Here is an 18,491-nt window from a genome sequence, read left to right as displayed (position 1 = left end):
CTCCACCGCCTAGAACACAGTGTTGTTGCAACAAGGTGAAGTTTTCAACGGAGGTTTAATGTAACCAAAGGACCGAAAAGCAATACAATAAAGGATCTGTTTGAAAAATTTCAACGGACTGGGAACGTGACGGATGAACGTGAGGGGAAGGTAGGGCTACCGCGTACGGCAACCACAGAGGGCAACGCGCAGCTAGTGCAGCAGGTGATCCAACAGCGGCCTCGGGTTTCCGTTCGCCGTGTTGCAGCTGCGGTCCAAATGACGCCAACGTCCACGTATCGTCTCATGCGCCAGAGTTTACACCTCTATCCATACAAAATTCAAATGCGGCAACCCCTCAGCGCCGCTACCATTGCTGCACGAGAGACATTCGCTAACGATATAGTGCACAGGATTGATGACGGCGATATGCATGTGGGCAGCATTTGGTTTACTGACGAAGCTTATTTTTACCTGGACGGCTTCGTCAATAAACAGAACTGGCGCATATGGAGAACCGAAAAGCCCCATGTTGCAGTCCCATCGTCCCTGCATCCTCAAAAAGTACTGGTCTGGGCCGCCATTTCTTCCAAAGGAATCATTGGCCCATTTTTCAGATCCGAAACGATTACTGCATCACGCTACCTGGACATTCTTCGTGAATTTGTGGCGGTACAAACTGCCTTAGACGACACTGCGAACACCTCGTGGTTTATGCAAGGTGGTGCCCGGCCACATCGCACGGCCGACGTCTTTAATTTCCTGAATGAATATTTCGATGATCGTGTGATTGCTTTGGGCTATCCGAAACATACAGGAGGCGGCGTGGATTGGCCTCCCTATTCGCCAGACATGAACCCCTGTGACTTCTCTCTGTGGGGACACTTGAAAGACCAGGTGTACCGCCAGAATCCAGAAACAATTGAACAGCTGAAGCAGTACATCTCATCTGCATGTGAAGCCATTCCGCCAGACACGTTGTCAAAGGTTTCGGGTAATTTCATTCAGAGACTACGCCATATTATTGCTACGCATGGTGGATATGTGGAAAATATCGTACTATAGAGTTTCCCAGACCGCAGCGCCATCTGTTGTTGAAAATTGTAACTACTGTAATTTCGAAAGTTTGTCTGCCTGAAAATGTACTGTTGTCCCAAGCATATTGCAACAAACGGTGTATTTCTATCGCTGCTCGTTTAGTTTTTACTGCCGTTTCAAATATACCGGTCATTTTTGAAACACCCTGTACATTTGTAACATAATTTCGTACCATGCATATTTATGGCAGAAAATGGACTTTAAACAAAGGTAACCTGGCACAATAATGACATGTATGACAATTATCTTGATTCTAGACTATGCAGCAAATGGCTCAAATGGCTCTGAGCACTATGGGACTCAACATCTCAGGTCATAAGTCCCCTAGAACGTAGAACTACTTAAACCTAACTAACCTAAGGACATCACACACACCCATGCCCGAGGCAGGATTCGAACCTGCGACCGTAGCAGTCGCGCGGTTCCGGACTGCGCGCCTAGAACCGCGAGACCACCGGGGCCGGCAGACTATGCAGCAACTCTGCTCAGTTAGTGCAGTGTGCACGGCTTTGCTTTAGAATACCCAACTACAGATTTTCGTTTTTTGAAAATACTGACATGTCCGAGGAGTCTCCAAACCCGTCTTCGGCCTGGAATATCATTGATTGGGGCAGAATTGTCGTCATGAAGAGTTCCGCTTCGAACTGGGCCCCGATGAGCAGCGAAAACGTGTCTGTAGGGCTGTTGATAAAACATCGATATACCCATACATCGTTACTCCCACGGGAAGTATCGATGTATAACGACGAGTTGGTCTGTATATCGCATTGTCGATACCAAAATTGCAATATCGAGTACCGGTATTTTTATTTTATGTTATATTTTTTTCTCAGTTTTCAGTAAATATTTGAAATTTTCTTTTCAAATTGTAGTAGGACATAATTTTACTTTCACTTTGTAAGGAGTCCTACTACTTTTTGAGGATTTCATCACGTCCAGTCATTGTGTTTGACTATGTGAAGCAAGTATAAGTGGCACAAAAGGAGTAGTCAGATTGCACTGCGTGATGACATTGTGAATGGAATAACAAGATTTCCGATGTGAAGAAACAGCACACCAGTCGCGTTAAAAAAAAAAAAAATTTAAGGCAACTAGTGTGCTATTTCTCCACATCGGCATTCTTCAAAAACAGTTACTGAAAATCATGAACAACAATCTAAATGACGACACTGGTCTTTTCAGCGGGTGGCGACGTGTGAGGGTAAATGGCGACATAATCGTCGGTCGACGCTATCGACAGAAACTGCAACGCTTAGCTTCATGACGCCATTTTCCTACATCAGCGCGAAAAAAAGTTTATTTCACCGTGAATCCAATGACAAATTATGAAAAGAAGGTGTGAGAGGTTACTTGGAATGAAATACTGCATGACAATGCACTATGTACACAGTTGTTAGCTAAACACACAACAGTCAGCCAAAAAAGTATTGTAATACAAGGTTTTTTGTGCACAATGCCCCATTATTAACTTACAAAATTTTCAAATTAAATGTTTTTCTTTCAGCTCAGTGCTTTTCTTTCTGCTCTAAGGGGCATAGGCCGGATGCTAACTTGTTGATGTACAGAATATCTAATAATAAATCAATACCTAAACAACTCTAAAACCGGCACTACATCTACAACGTGCAGCCGATATTTTTATAAGCGGATAGGTGAGTATTTCTTAATCGATACATCGATAATTTATATTGACATACAGGGGGGCGACTGCGACATGTTTAATATATCGATATAGCGGATTCCCGATATTTTTAGAAATATCAACATTCCAAGTCAATAAAATTCTTCTGGGTTTAAGGCCGCATTGTCAATTATCAGTTAGCAGTACACCCTAAGGAAGGCGTCTTGCAACAGTTGCTGGCCGCGGTGGCCGAGCGGTTCTAGGCGCTTCAGTCCGGCACCGCGCGACTGCTACGGTCGCAGGTTCGAATTCTGCCTCGGGCATGGATGTGTGTGATATCCATAGGTTAGTTAGGTTTAAGTAGTTCTTAGTTCTAGGGGATTGATGACCTCAGAAGTTAAGTTCCATAGTGCTCAGAGCCATTTGAACCATTTCTTTCGTTCTTTTTTTTTTCTTCATCAGTCGCCGAAACGTCGGAATTTTAGAGCTGACAATGCGGCCTCAAACCTAGAAGAATTAAGCCCAAGTTTACATCAACATTCCTAGTCTGGAGGCGCCCAGACAGTGGTGAGAAACCACTTTGTTGCCCGCCATATGGGCTGCCAAGCACGAGTGATGGTCTGGTGTGTCATTTCATTTCATAGCAGGACCGCTGTGATTGTCGGCTCAATGAATGTGACTCCATCTTCTGGTAGAGTATAGGACTACGGCTGTTCAATGTTCAATAAAAACAATACCAATCGCCGTTGTATAGGTTTTTTTTTTTAGGCAACCAGTTTCGACGTTACACTACGTCATCTTCAGGCCTAAACTGCTCCAATCCAGTAACCTTCGTGTTATAAATATAGCAGCGTCTTTAACTGGTCTCGTAGTAGCTATTACGAGACCAGTGGAAGGCAGTGCCATGAAGGACGACAAAACGTGGCGTAGAGTATCGTCGATGTACCGCTGTGCTCTAAGGGTGCAGCGAATGACAACCAAAGGATTGTCGGAACGTATGGCAGGCGACAGTCGTTTGGTATGCCACAGCTGTCTGAGGTTTGCCCAAGCACCTCTTTGGCCTTTAATCTCATTGACTGGGGTAGAGCTGGCTTCAGTCGCCGACCGGGGTGGCCGAGCGTTTCTAGGCGCTACATTCTCGAACCGCGCGACCGCTACGGTCGCAGGTTCCAATCCTGCCTCGGGCATGGGTGTGTGTGTGTGATGTCCTTAGGTTAGTTAGGTTTAAGTGGTTCTAAGTTCTAGGGGACTGATGACCTCAGAAGTTAAGTCCCAGAGTATTCAGAGCCATATGAACCATTTGCCTTCAGTCCCGCTTCGAAATGACACCCGTCGACCAGAAATATCATGTCTGGTGACGCCCCAGACAGGGGTGGGATACCAGTCTGACTGTTGCTGGCAATTTGACACGGCAATCAGGAGTGATGATTTGTGGTACCATTTCATTTCACAGCAAGACCCCTTTGGTTCCCATTCGGATTATTTCTTCGTGGATCGTGGATATTTTCCTCTAGAGCGTATTATTGCAACGGAATTTTATCTCCCCAGAACCATACCCACATAGGACCAACAAATTACTTTATTGTTACAGTTTCCTAGCCACAAGTCAGAGATTACACGGTATATATCCGTTTAATTAATAGGCGACATATGAGGTAAAGAAAGTATCAAAAGAAAACACTTTAATGCAGAGGCAAGAAGAATACTGTGAATGAATAGTATAAAAATTGGATCGGGGAAACGCATAACCGATACGCAGTGTCAAAACAGGAGCCGAAGCTCAGATATATTCGCACGAAATGGGAAACCAAGCAGCCGTCAACTGTTCCTAGATGAGCCGAAACCAACAAAATCAGTTCATAGGGGAATCTAATCCAAGAGAACGGCCGTTACTTTATGTGATTGTACTAGACATGTCGTGACCATTGCTCTGGATCATCGAAGTACGGTTAATGCTGACTCGCTCAGAGGACGTCAATGAAGTCAAGAAAAACTGCGAAATAGTTCATCATTCTTCATCATGACAATGCCAGCCATCACACAGCGTATCATTTGATTATTTGACGAAGAAAACATGTAGTTAACGCCTCAATGCTCATATCCACCTGCTTTTTATTCCATTAAGTAAAACAAAAAATGTACAGCCAGCGATTTTCACCACCGCTGGAAGCTGATAATGTTTCTCAGATAGCAAGATCAAAATGTAAAATTGCTTCCAGTATTGGTTCTAACGCGAACGAAATATACCAAGTATTAAAGGACATTTCAAGAAACAATACTCATGAAAAGAATGCTGTCTTCTTCCGTTCTTTCCGTAAAATGCACCCATTATGGGTTGCCTACGTTAGTGAGAATAAATTACTTTCCGATAGTCAAAACCGAACGACATCTTTACTGATGCGTTCTCACATATACCGTCAGGAGACTACTGCTCATGTTTGTTATACACGGCGACAGCTGCGCGCCAAACGAGGAGTCAATAATACTGTTGAAAACGATATCCAATGAATGAAAATGATATTGTTTTGTAACGTGATTTGCAGAAAAGGGAGCGTACGTAACGGAATAAATTGCAGGAATGATGAAAAGAAGACACCAAATTTGTTGTTCTGTAGGCTTCCTAAAGACTACAAGAGTTATGAAACATCACGTTACAGGGTTGTTTAGCTAGGACTGTCTCGTAACCGACTGATATTTTACTGAAGAATATCATTTCTTTTTTAAGTACATGAAATGGATAGCACAGAGAACATGACTTACTGCAGAAAGACGTCGCATACCTACACAGTGACGTTCACTACAAAATTGATCCAAATCATTTTATGAATACATTAACTGGAAACTGGTATGGAATTATGTAACGTCCTACGTAAAACAGCATAACTGTAACTGAAAACTACCGCACAGGCGTGATAATAAAACGACAAAGCAGTAAGATAATTTGCCGACTCAAAGAAAGAACAGAAAGAAATTCGTAAGTGTTGCTACGCCGAAACTACAAACATCAGAAACTTCAAAACGGTCATCTCTTGAAGAAGACGTACTTACATTAAACAGACATTTGTGAATTGAGAAGTCGAGAAAAGTGCAAGAACGTGCAGTCTTTTAGATTCCATGCAAAATCGTTGCGTGTCAAAGGAGTTACCTATCACAAGAACAGTCAGAAACAGAAATAAATGCTTGTTATCAAAGCTTGTTATGTGAAATATCAGGTTTTATTCTTCAACTCTCAAAGGGATAAGCTGCGACTGTAAACAATTTCGAGAGCATTTTTTTATGAAAACATTGTAACTTCCGTCATTTCATTCATGAGTTTAGGCTCTCGACATAAAAGTTTTCTGGGTTTGGTACCGCGTCATAATGTAAAAACTACTGCTGCTATAGAAAAGCCAACGTTTCGGCCACGATTGCAGCAGCAGTAGTTTTTATATTATGACGCGGTACCAAACCCAGAAAACTTTTATGTCGACTGACTCTGGCCGCGGAAGCCTACGCAATTATATTAGTTTAGGCTCTGTTTACGTTTGTTTCACAATCATTCAGGTCTCTTTATATTTTACTAACGCTTGTTTCGGAAAAATATAATAACAATTTTGTAAAAATAAGTAGATAAAAATTAAAAACAAATATTGATCTTACAGCACATATCGCACGCGGCAAGAACAATGAAATAACTCACAAGTGCAATACTTGAGGAAACACGGTTTAAGGAATTAATTCTATAAAACTTATACTGAAACAGCATAAGCTTCCTTCAAATTTCAAAATCATGTATTGTTGGCAGTAAGTTCCATTACATTTTTTGTGCACGTTGGGGAACACAATGACATTATCTAAAATTGCCGTTTTTCGAGTTGCGCTATTTTCCTTGTTGCACCGTAATACGAACGATAGCTGATGAATGTCTTTCTCGACGCTAGCGGCCCTAGGGGATCTCCAATTGTCACATTCTAACAACTTTTACTGCAGTTAGTGGCACGACTGTATATGTTAGTCAGAATGCAATGAACATTTAGTCGGCACCGAACCGCAATGTGTATTAGTCGCACATCGAAAATGCAACCGTCTACTGACGGGAACGAAGTGCTAAGAGTATCAAGCAGCTTGCTAGCCATACGAGTTAATAGTCACCAAATAATAGTAAGACTTAGCCTCAAAATGTGAAAGTAATGCATTTACCGAGCTCTGAGAATCATACTGCAATCACAAAAAATAAAGGGACAGGAAGTAGAAATCACTGCTGCTTTATATTCGTAGTACAGACATTAAACCTAGGCTATGCTACCTCGACACAAAATTATCGGTACTGCCCGCATTGCTAAGGGCCTCTTTGCTGTGGCGTATTGGTGCGCGTCTTTGTATAGAACTTCAACTGTCTCTGAAAAATGTCATATTACCACGTTGGGCTGCTGATAAAATGCTTCATTTATTCAGTCAGTTTCAGTCGTCTGACCATCACCAGGTTCATAAATTTATTCGTAGCAGCACGTGAGCCGAAATATAGAATCGTTGTCGTCAGCTGATAAAACCATGATTGATGCACTATCACTGTTGTTAGCATCATATCGTGCCATTACGATATGATGAGAGTTCGTTTTCTCATCTGAGGATCACGATTTTATATTTCGCCTAACTTGATGTGGTGATTACTTTTATGAACCTGACGATGGTCAGACGGCTGAAACTGACTGTATAAATAACGTGTTTTATCGGCAGCTCAAGGAGATAATGTGACATTTTCAAACTGGTTCAGATGGCTCTGATCACTATGGGACTTAACTTCCGAGGTCATCAGTCCCCTAGAACTTAGAACTACTTCCACCTAACTAACCTAAGGACATCACACACATCCATGTCCAAGGCAGGATTCGCCTGGGACCGTAGCGTGACATTTTCAAGTATACAAGAGTTATGTGGCATCATTCCCTGAAAATATACTTCCATTGTTTCATTTTATAATGAATAATTCCAAGTAACCTGCAGTAGTTACGTTTCTTCTTCACTACAAGCTTGTTTCGGCTATGTCGCTATTGTCAAATAAAGCTGTATATGTTAACATTTGGTGAGTCTACTTACGTTTATAAAAGCAGTACATAAAGGTCAATTTGTGTATATACTTACATCTAGTTGGAATCGATGCCCATACTGCAACAGCCAGTAAACTGTCGGCTATCTATTTGTAGCTAGATTGTTATAATCACGTGAGTTCTATTTATATAGAATATTTACATGAAATACTTTTGACATCTTGCCTGACTGTATAAATTATTACTCAGTGTAATCTTTCCAGATGCTTGATTTGTCGTTTCTCTTCACTCAAATGTCTAGACCTCAAAGACCTTAGATTATTGTTTACGGGATATGGGTGGAATATATTGTCTACACAAGTACCGTTCAAGATTTCACGCGAATGACGACTTTATCGCCACAGAGAAACGCTACGCACATTTTCGACGCGTCATCTTCTATAACGAGTTTGAAATGATAGGCGAAAACAGTAGAATTTTAGAGAACGTCATTAAAATCTTGAAACACCAGCCTACAAAAAAATCTTACAGCTGATCAAAAAATGTACACACTGAAACGACGTAATCGCTAAAAGTCTAAACCAGCCAGGACAGCCCAAAAGCTGATGTGTGTTTACTGCTCTTCGCAGAATTACTGCGCATTACTACCGGGTGCACGAACGTTTTACGAGTCCCCCAGGCCATAGTAGTTCCCAGTGACCTGAAGTCTTAGGCGTCAGATGACCTGCGATCGTTAAGGAGGGTATCTTTGCAATAAACTACAGGAAAGGCGAAGCTAGCTTTGAGTGTATCAAAGATAAGGAAGGAAAAATGCAGAGGCCAGAAAGAAATCACTGTATTCCGTAGCGTATTCAACGGGCAGATAATTATGACTAATCTCAGCTGCAAAGATTTACTTACTATGCTCACATTATACAAAACACAAAATCATTTCAGTTCATTCTCACATTCACTAGAAAGCACTGTATACTGTAATTTATGGCGGAGACACTAACATGCATCTCATAAAGAACATAGTGTAACGTGTACACAAAGATTGGTTAGTTGTAATAGAGAACCTAATGATCCCAACCTTGCAGGTTAAGCAAATCAATCAATAAAAAAATAAAATAAGCTAACCATCATAAGCTCGCGAATCATCGTTGTGAAACACAATGCCTGTTTACATCGTCTGTCAAGCTATTTAAATTTGAAAAGAAATCGTTTACGGAAACAGTGATGGACTTTTTATAATTTTTATTTGTTGACTAATTCACTTTCTCATGACACAGCCACGATCGGTTTCAGTCACATTGGCCGTCGTCAGATGCTAGGAGCAGCGGTTAGTGAATGAATGAGGCACTGAGAACCATAAGGGTCCGAAGCACAGAACAAAGTTCTGAGGAAACTAGATGTTTGTGAAAATCATATTTACAGAGAAACCACTAGTCTCATAGGCCTGAATTGCTTTTTAACCAAGTCTTAATATCCTATACTTCCTACCAAAAAATAATGTACCCACCTTATGTTAATAAATATTAATTAATATTACATTAATTGTTAATGTTAATTCACAGAATTTCCTTATATAGGCTAGTGAAAATATTGCCTTTTGGTAGTTGTTAAGTCTGTAATTAATGTGAAACTAGACCAGACACAAAACTCACCACACACGCACTTATGACCTATTCAGCACTTCATGGTCCTCATTAAGTACATCTGTGGGCCCGAGTTTCATATAAAACAGCCGATACACCTCCGAGTATTGAGTATTACTGCTACGTGAATCATGTAGACACTAAATTATGTTGTCAATTCTAGGTAGAAATTGAGCAGTGCAGAGCAACAAAATTATGCTTTGTACTTGGGGTCCTTATAGAACTTAATATCCGAGAAACTGGTGAGATAGCTTTTCGTGAATGTTCTCATGTATAGTGTGGGATAGCAGATATAAATAGAACTGGTTCACTTAACAGATGTCAGGAGCATGCACACATATTACAATCTCAAAATCGATGACTGCGTGCTTTGTGGTCCTTATAGTTGTTCTCAACGCCTAAAATATCCATGTGTTAAACTAAATGCCGTTCTAAGCATCTGACGGTGGCCAATGTGGCTGAATCCTGTTATGGGCGTTTCACAAAAAAGTGACTGTGTCAAGAAGTAAACGAAAATTATATGCTATTTAAATGTTTGTTTAAGCATCATGCTGTCTATGTCCACTGCCCATTAAATTAAATATTGCGATTTAGAGCTTATAACTGTGCTGGTGATCACTTTTAAACTACCACAACATGACATTTTTAATGCTGTCGCCCTCCACATCCTGAGCTGCTCGTAAGATACTTTGTAATAAACTGTTGCGAAATTTATACGATGAAACAATATAAAACGCGTTCATTCATTTGCGCACAGACCGAAGCTCAAAATAATATAATGCAATACTGTGACATAATTATGCTGTTTATTGTAGTGCTTCTCATATTCTTGACGACCGTGACTTCTCATTCGATTAAAACTTTGATACAGACACACTTAATGTTGTCTGAAAAAAGATTCACCTTTATTGGGGAAGTATCATCAGTGGATAAAACTGTGATCGGAAGCAAAAGTGCATTTAACAATAAACTAGATGTTAAATTGCAACACGACTTGCACTGACAGTTACCCGAGAGCTTTTATGTTTACGCTATAAGTGGTTGGGCATTACAAAAATTCCTGCCTTAGCTCACTATTTTTTATGCTACTTAAAATAAATTCTTGTTGCAACGTATTTGTCATTTTTATATATTTGATTTTCCTTTTTAGAGATGAAAATAGCTCTTTTTTCCGGGAGCCGAAAGTGGATTGGGTAGGCATTTGTTTAATAACAGCTGAAATGTACGTTGCGTGGTATTCCGAAGAAGGTTGAGACGTTGTATTGGGAATAAATCAAGTCTTCAGCGTATAAACAAAGTTCCTTTCAGAATCATGATTTACTGCTGCGTGGACGACAAATTTGGCTACACAAAGAGCGCAAAGAAAATGTGGAAATCACATTCGCGACCATCCGACACGCAATGACGCAGAGGCTACTCAAAGACGCGACTGTTGTAAACTGCACTCGTAGAGGAATTAGTGGTGGACGTCATTTGTTTAAACGATAGCTTGTTTCGTTTATTACACCGTTCTAAGAGCATAATAAAGACAGAAAAACCTGAAAATAGTATTGTCTGTTGTTTAATAGATATGTTAGAGCAAACATGATAACAGAGAAACGAACAATTCTTTTCCTATATTATGTAGATGTAGATGTATATAAAACTACACCCACATATGTAAAATAAAGTTTAAAAATTAAATAATAATGAATATATATCCCACTGGTTATTGAAGAAACATTGTACATGTTTCACAATACTGTAAACGTTTTACGAAATATACACTTTTGCCCATGTTTTGCAAATTTTATTATACACAATGTAGTTTTTCATGTTCGAAACCTACATAATACTAAGAAAATGAGTGCGGTTAAAAACGTTGGTTCAACATATGGAATCCTTTTTAATTGTGTAACAAACTTTTTTTTTTCACGAGCAGAAATTTTGGACACCCGCATAACTTAATACTGGCCACATCACGATATCATGCGAATTTAAATTTCATACAAGCGGTACATACATAGCGGTTGACCGACAACTCTCAATTTAAAATTATTGCGACAAATATTACCACAGTTCGGTTTTTCCTATAATTCACTTATGAATTTATTGCACTGCTGTGCCTGTTCAAGAATGTAAATGCTTGCTTGTAATCATCGCGGTGTTCATATTGCAGCATGGACGCTTCATTTAGTTGAAACTACGTAACAGTGGATAGCACGTTCGGCGGTACTTTCAAACATGCAATTAACAGCTGGCTTTCTACGCTCTGTGTTTACAGCTCTCTGACCTGACAAAAGTCGCTCAGCTGAGCTCCGCAGCTGCTTATCTTTGATACGGGTAGACCGTTACCCAACTTCATTATTTTCGGACACTCTTTAAAGGTTTGGAATCTTGACACAGCTCAAAGTCCTTTCTATAGTACGTCGGCGCACGCGTCGCGTCACTTACACTTGGGAGTCAGACTCGTGCGGTGCTCGTTTTATTCGTTTCACTCGTGCGACACGACAGAGATAAGCGGAATCGACGCTGTGAGCGTAAACTAAAACAAAACAGATTTTCGTGTTTGTGCCGCGAAGCGGCGCTTCTGCTGCCGGTGCGTCGGCCAGACAGCAGCCGACGAGTCTGCAGCTGTTCCCTCCGCTGTGTTGCCTCACCTGATTAGCGAACATCCTCGGAGGTAGCCGGGCCGCGCGCTAGCAGACGAACATCCCGCACACAAGCCAACGGACTTCTGTCAACGGCGGTGTACTACTACTAGTAGAGACCTCTGCCTGTCGCCGCGCTCACGGGCCCGCGTCGGTGCTGCCATCTGGACGGGCCGCGCGTTAACCTGCTAGTCACTGACCTATAGTGCAACCTGCGGCGGCGCGGCAGACAAAAATCGACCGACGCGCGGGAAAAAGGAAGAAGACGGCTGAGCAGCAGGACCAAATCGAGCGCTGCCGGTGGAACAAAAGGTATTCGGTGGCCCACAACCCGTTACGGTAACCGGTTAAGATGTTCGTCGCCTATTTGTTTCTGTTTCACTATCACGCTTGCAAGACGAAATTGATTTTTCTTTGTTCTTTTCGCTGCGACGTATCGATAGTAATTTAGATTGCAGCCGTCAAAAACTGCATCGGCCAGTGCCGTCGGGCTGATTAAACCATATGGCGATCGGCCGCCGCGAAAAAGGGCTGCCCCCGGCGCTGGGGGACCAAATACGGTCGCGAAGCGGACCTGTTTTAAATAATTAACGGGCCTCTGCGGGAAGTTGCGCGCTGCTTAGTGTCAGTTAAGCATCATTCATGGCTTTTAAGAGCCCGGGGAGCAACGAATTCAGCTCCGGAGTAGTAACGGGTTCGCGGTTCGCCAAGACATCGGAAATTCATGCCTCGAGGAACTTTTAAAAATGAGTTCTATACATCAACGTTAAGGATCGTCTGACGGAAATGCAATTTTTCGTGCGTCTAGATTAAGATCTAAAGCTTCTTCCAAGCCACGACTGCTAACACAGGTCAAAATATTTACACTTTTTCTCTGCCTCTGAATTTACCAAATTGTGGAACGCTTAATCCGCAAATGCAACTACATTTACGATAGGACGCCACTTTTCTGAGATACAAAGTAATAATGAAATCAGTTCGGTTTTATTTCTAATATGTGGTGAACATGAAGAAATCAAAATATGATACACATAACCCCAAAATTATCCAAACACTTATATAAAACATCAAAACAATCATGATATTATATAAAAAGTCACATGTCCCATAACATAAAATGATAACGATAATTGCAATAAGGTAAAATAATAACGATAATTACAATTTATTTGGAGAAATGGCATAAGGGAACCTTTCTTTTCTAAGGATTTTCATCATCGTCTATAAACAATAACTAACAGTAGGTTCTAGCGTATCTAATAGCGATATTCAATGGTGAAAATGTCAGAGTGAAAGCATCATGTTCATCGTGAATAACACGCAGTAAATTCCAAACTTTCTTTGTGAACAGTGCAAGTACTTGGAACAACTTTGCCTAATTAGACTGGTGACCATTTCCTTTTACGTAATCACTATTTATTTTAGTATATTAGAACAGTGTTCCATTTTCCGTTGATGCTTTCAATAGAAATCTTTTGAGAAACTAAAATTAATCGGATACCTTAAGCGTTACTACACAGTCAAGGTCAAATATAATTCCATTAACAGGAGTAGTATTACAAAGGCGACGTGATGTTACTGGTGCATAACAAGTAGTCACAACATCATCAGATCTCTCGCCAATTAAACACATATGGGACATGGTGAAGCGGGAACTTACTCGTTCTCGAGGGCCGGCAAGAAACATTGCCAAATTGCAACAAAGGCGCAAAATGCTTGGGACAGTCTGTCTCAGGATGCCATTCAGCCGTTTATGATCGCTTGCATGTGAGCACAAGCGCCTGTCTTGCCGCCAAGGGGGATAAACTGTGTATTGATGCCAGTGTTTGAGCACCCTGCACTGTGACATGTATGTTCAAAAATGGTTCAAATGGCTCTGAGCACTATGGGACTTAACTACTGTGGTCATCAGTCCCCTAGAACTTAAGACTACTTAAACCTAACTAACCTAAGGGCATCACACACATCCATGCCCGAGGCAGGATTCGAACCTGCGACCGTAGCGGTCGCGCGGTTCCGGACTGCGCGCCTAGAACCGCTAGCATGTATGTTCAATTTGGACTGAATTTGTTATCATATGCTCAAATTCAAATGGCTCTAAGCACTATGGGGATTTTCCCGAACGACCATTTCACAAGTGGACCGTGAGTATCAGGAATCCGGTGAAACGTCAAATCTCCATCGCTGCGGCCGGGAAAAGATCCTGCAAGAACGGGACAAACGGCGACTGAAGAGAATCGTTCAACGTGGCAGAAGTGCAACCCTTCCGCAGATTGCTGCAGATTTCAGTGCTGGTTCAAAATGGTTCAAATGGCTCAAATGGGACTTAATATCTGAGGTCATCAGTCCCCTAGACTTAGAACTACTTAAAACCTAACTAACCTAAGGACATCACACACATCCATGCCCGATGTATGATTCGAACCTGCGACTGTAGCAGCAGCGCGGTTCCGGACAGAAGCGCCTAGAACCGCTCGGCCACAGGGGTGGCTATCATGTACTCCTACAATGATGATCTACTTGTCACTTCACTTAATAAAATGACCTTGAGCGTGTTACATATTTTCTTCCAGCAGTGTATAATGCAGTAACATACGAAATAAGTTGCACAAATGTTCATTCGCACTTTAATAAGATTCAGGGTTATGCGAAAGCTGTTAACTTGCAATAATTGCTCATAGACGTAGAAATGCGCACTTTACAAACGCAAAAACCTGTTATCCTCTGACCACAATATTAATGAGCCACACTGGGGCATACACATGCCTGGGTGTTACACAAATGCCTGGATACAACAATTTGTGGTGTTATGAAATCGAAAGAGCACAAAGGTTCGGTCATGGATAAAAAAATGTTGCAGACTTCACTTCCTTGATAGGATACTGGGAAAATGTACTCAGTCTGCAATGGAGACAGACCACTACTACATTGTTGCTCATGGGTGTAGGCCCAATATATCAAGATATTGGACGTGTACATACACTGAAGAGCCAAAGAATCTTTTACACCTAATATCTTGTAGGGCTCACGCGATGTCGCAGAAGTGCCGCAACACGACGTGGCATGGACTCAGCTAATGTCTGAAGTAGTGCTGGAGGGAATTGACACCATGAATCCTGCAGGGCTGTCCATAAATCCGTAAGAGTACGAGGGGGTGGAGATCTCTTCTGAACAGCACGTTGGAAGGCATGCCATATATGCTCAGTAATGTTCATTACTGGGGAGTCTGGTGGCCAGCGGAAGTGTCTAAATTTGGATGGAGCCACTCTAGCAATTCTGGATGTGTGGGGTGTCGCATTGTCCTGCTGGAATTGCCCAAGTCCGTCGGAATGCACAATGCACATGGATGGTTGCAGGTGGTCATACAGAATGCTCATGTACGTGTCACCTGTCAGAGTCGTGCCTAGACGTATCAGGGGTCCCATATCACTCCAACTGCACCCGCCCCACACCATTACAGAGCTGCACCAGCTTGAACAGTCCCCTGCTGACACGCAGGATCCAAGGATTCGTGAGGTTGTTTCCATACCCGTACACGTCCATCCGCTCGATGTAATTTGAAACAAGACTCGTCCAACAAGGCAACATGTTTGCCATCATCAACAGTCCAGTGTCGGTTTTGACGCGCACAGCCGAGGCAAGTGTTGTGTCGTGCAGTCACGAAGGGTCCACGAGTGGGCCTTCGGCCCCGAAACCCCATATCAATGACGTTTCGTTGAATAGTTCGCACGCTGACACTTGTTGATGGCCCAGCACTGAAATCTCCAGCAATCTGTGGAAGGTTGCACTTCTGTCACGTTGAACGACTCTCTTCAGTCGTCGTTTGTCCCGTTCTTGCAGGATCTTTTTCCGGCCACAGCGAAGTCGGAAATTTGATGTTTGACCGGATTCCTGACATTCACGGTCCACTCGTGAAATGGTCGTATGGGAAAACCCCCATTTCATTGCTGCCTCGGTGATGCTGTGTCCCATATCTCGCGTGCCGACTATAACTCCACGTTCAAACTCACTTAAATCTTGATAACCTGCCATTGTGGCAGCAGTAACCGATCTAACAACTGCGCCAGACACGTGTTGTCTTACATAGACGTTGCCGACCGAAGCGGCGTATTCTGCCTGGTTATATATGTATCTGTATTTGAAAACGCTTGCCTATACCAGTTTCTTTGGGGCTTCAGTGTAGAAGGGCAGCAGTAATGTTGGATTGTTTCGCACGAGAGTGTTACAGGAATGTTGAATAGCCTAAATTGACAGACGTCAACTATATCGTGAAGCCCTCCTCTAAAAATTTTGAGAACCAGTATTATCTGAGGAATATACTGCAGCACCTATCTATCGCTCTCGTAGGGTACGCTAAAACGAGAGTCATTTGAGCAGCTATTCTTCCCGCGCTCCGTGGGAGGGAACGCCTCTAATTTGCAGTACAATTTTCAGAACTCTCTTCGCAGTGGTTTCCGGCGTATGGACATAGAGGTAATTCGACTGCGAACCACAATGCAACACAAAATGCCAAGTCATCGGCCGGCATTTCCCGCAGGCAAAACAGTAGTTGCTCCAATCAGACTAGTGATCGGTCTTGGCTGTAAAGCAAATAACAGAAACGGAAATCATTGCCCAAACATCCATTTTGCTCCAGAACAAATTTGTCTGGCATTTTGCTGAAAATACCAGTCACTATAATAAACCGTACGCCGAAAAGTCCATGCGTCCGTCTTAGCAATGAACAAAAAAAGAAGTGGAAACAACAAATAAAATATCACTATATTTTGCATGTCAAAATGACTGCCACATGTTGTTGTAGCCTGCAAGCCAAATGGTTTGATTCTAGTCTATCCAGTGCAATACTCATCGTATCTGCATTACTACCGCAGCCAACATTCATTTTAACCAACTTATTGTTTTCGAACCTTCTCGTCCCTCCTCAGCTTTTACCCCGCTCCACATTTCCTTCCATTACTAAATTGACAGTTGCTTGATACCTCGATAAGTGTCCTACCAACCAACTCTTTCTTTAAGTCAGGGGCTGATGTATTGTCGACTTCAAATTTCTAAAACTTTCTGGCAGAAAAACGTCTTGCTTGTAAGAGAGCTTGGCACCAGTTGCGCGTTCTGTGTAAAAGGGTTATAACGAAAACCAATACTAATTACATCACCTTTTGTTGGTTAAAAACCGCCTTAAATAACAGCATTGTTTATTTTTCTACCAAAAGTGACGTTTGTTTATTTTATCGAGAATGAGATTTTCACTCTGCAGCGGGGTGTGCGCTGATATGAAGCTTCCTGGCAGACTAAAACTGTGTGCCGGACCGAGACTCGAACTCGGGACCTTTGCCTTTCGCGGGCAAGTGCTCTAACATCTGAGCTACCCAAGCACGACTCACAGCTTTACTTCTGCCAGTGCCTCGTCTCCCACCTTCCAAACTTCACAGAAGCTCTCCTGCGAACCTTGCAGAACTAGCACTCCTGGAAGAAAGTTCTGCTACGTTCGCAGGATAGCTTCTGTAAAGTTTGGAAGGTGGGAGACGAGGCACTGGCAGCATTGAAGCTGTGAGGACGGGTCGTGAGTCGTGCTTGGGTAGCTCAGATGGTAGAGCACTTGCCCGCGAAAGGCAAAGGTCCCGAGTTCGAGTCTCGGTCCGGCACACAGTTTTAGTCTGCCAGGAAGTTTCGTGTTTATTTTATGTTTGATGTAACATACTACAATATGACTCAATGATATTTTGCACATCATCAGCCTTCTATGCATAGATATACGCTACAAGACTATTATATGTCACCCTAGACCATCATTCATTGTTTGAGTGTTTGGGTTTTATTTTGTCAAGTTGCGCAATGGATTGATCCAACAAGTACCCTTTCGCTCCTGCAAGAAACAAATTCCACCTCACACTGCTACAAAAGTCAGACAGACACTCCTAATGTACCAACAAGAACTGCTTGAAAAACATTCAGCAACAAATATCTTCTGGAGTCGTCCGCTGTAAGGAAAAAGACACATAAATATTCTATATTCTTACGTGACTTGTGGAATACTTGGGTACTGTAGTAATGCTAGTTAGTGTAAGAAAAACATTGAACGAATGAAAAATATCATTTATTGCAAAAAATTCTGAGAAATCAAGTGAAACTTTTTCTTATAATATAATAAATTTCCGGGTTTATTTCGGAACATAGACTGCCTCTTATGGACAAGAATGCTATTATTTTACAAAGTATGGAAAATTATTTTCTCCCTTTTCATTAAGAATGTTATTTACTCGGCAGAATGGCTGAGAGCCATGCCTACCCAACTTGAATAACTTTTCTAGGTACCGTCGAGGCTGTCATGTGAGAAATGTAGTGGAGTGTACTGTTGGGGAGGACAGATGGGGCTCGCATACACTGCAGCGCACAGCACTGTGAGCTGCGATGACTGCTGCCTGCGTCGATCACTGCTGACAAATAATAACACAACTATCTCTTTCTATCTGGATTGACCTTCACCAATCAAACTCTCCCT

The 18,491-nt window shown here is 42.1% G+C and overlaps 1 protein-coding gene across 1 annotated transcript in view; it reads right to left on the bottom strand.

Annotated features, from left to right (window-relative positions):
• Window positions 1-12,094, bottom strand: part of LOC124785008 — a 960,541-nt gene extending 948,447 nt beyond the window's left edge. The window contains exon 1 of the mRNA XM_047254148.1: window positions 12,002-12,094. Coding sequence (XP_047110104.1) covers window positions 12,002-12,016 — 15 coding nt within the window. The 5' untranslated portion in view covers window positions 12,017-12,094. The remainder of the gene's footprint in view (window positions 1-12,001) is intronic.
• Between the last annotated feature and the right edge of the window lie 6,397 nt (window positions 12,095-18,491).

This window comes from Schistocerca piceifrons, chromosome 1, assembly GCF_021461385.2.
Source record: "Schistocerca piceifrons isolate TAMUIC-IGC-003096 chromosome 1, iqSchPice1.1, whole genome shotgun sequence".
NCBI lineage: Eukaryota > Metazoa > Arthropoda > Insecta > Orthoptera > Acrididae > Schistocerca > Schistocerca piceifrons.
The sequence above is the reverse complement of the archived record's forward strand: the minus strand, read 5'-3'. Positions and strand labels throughout refer to the sequence as shown.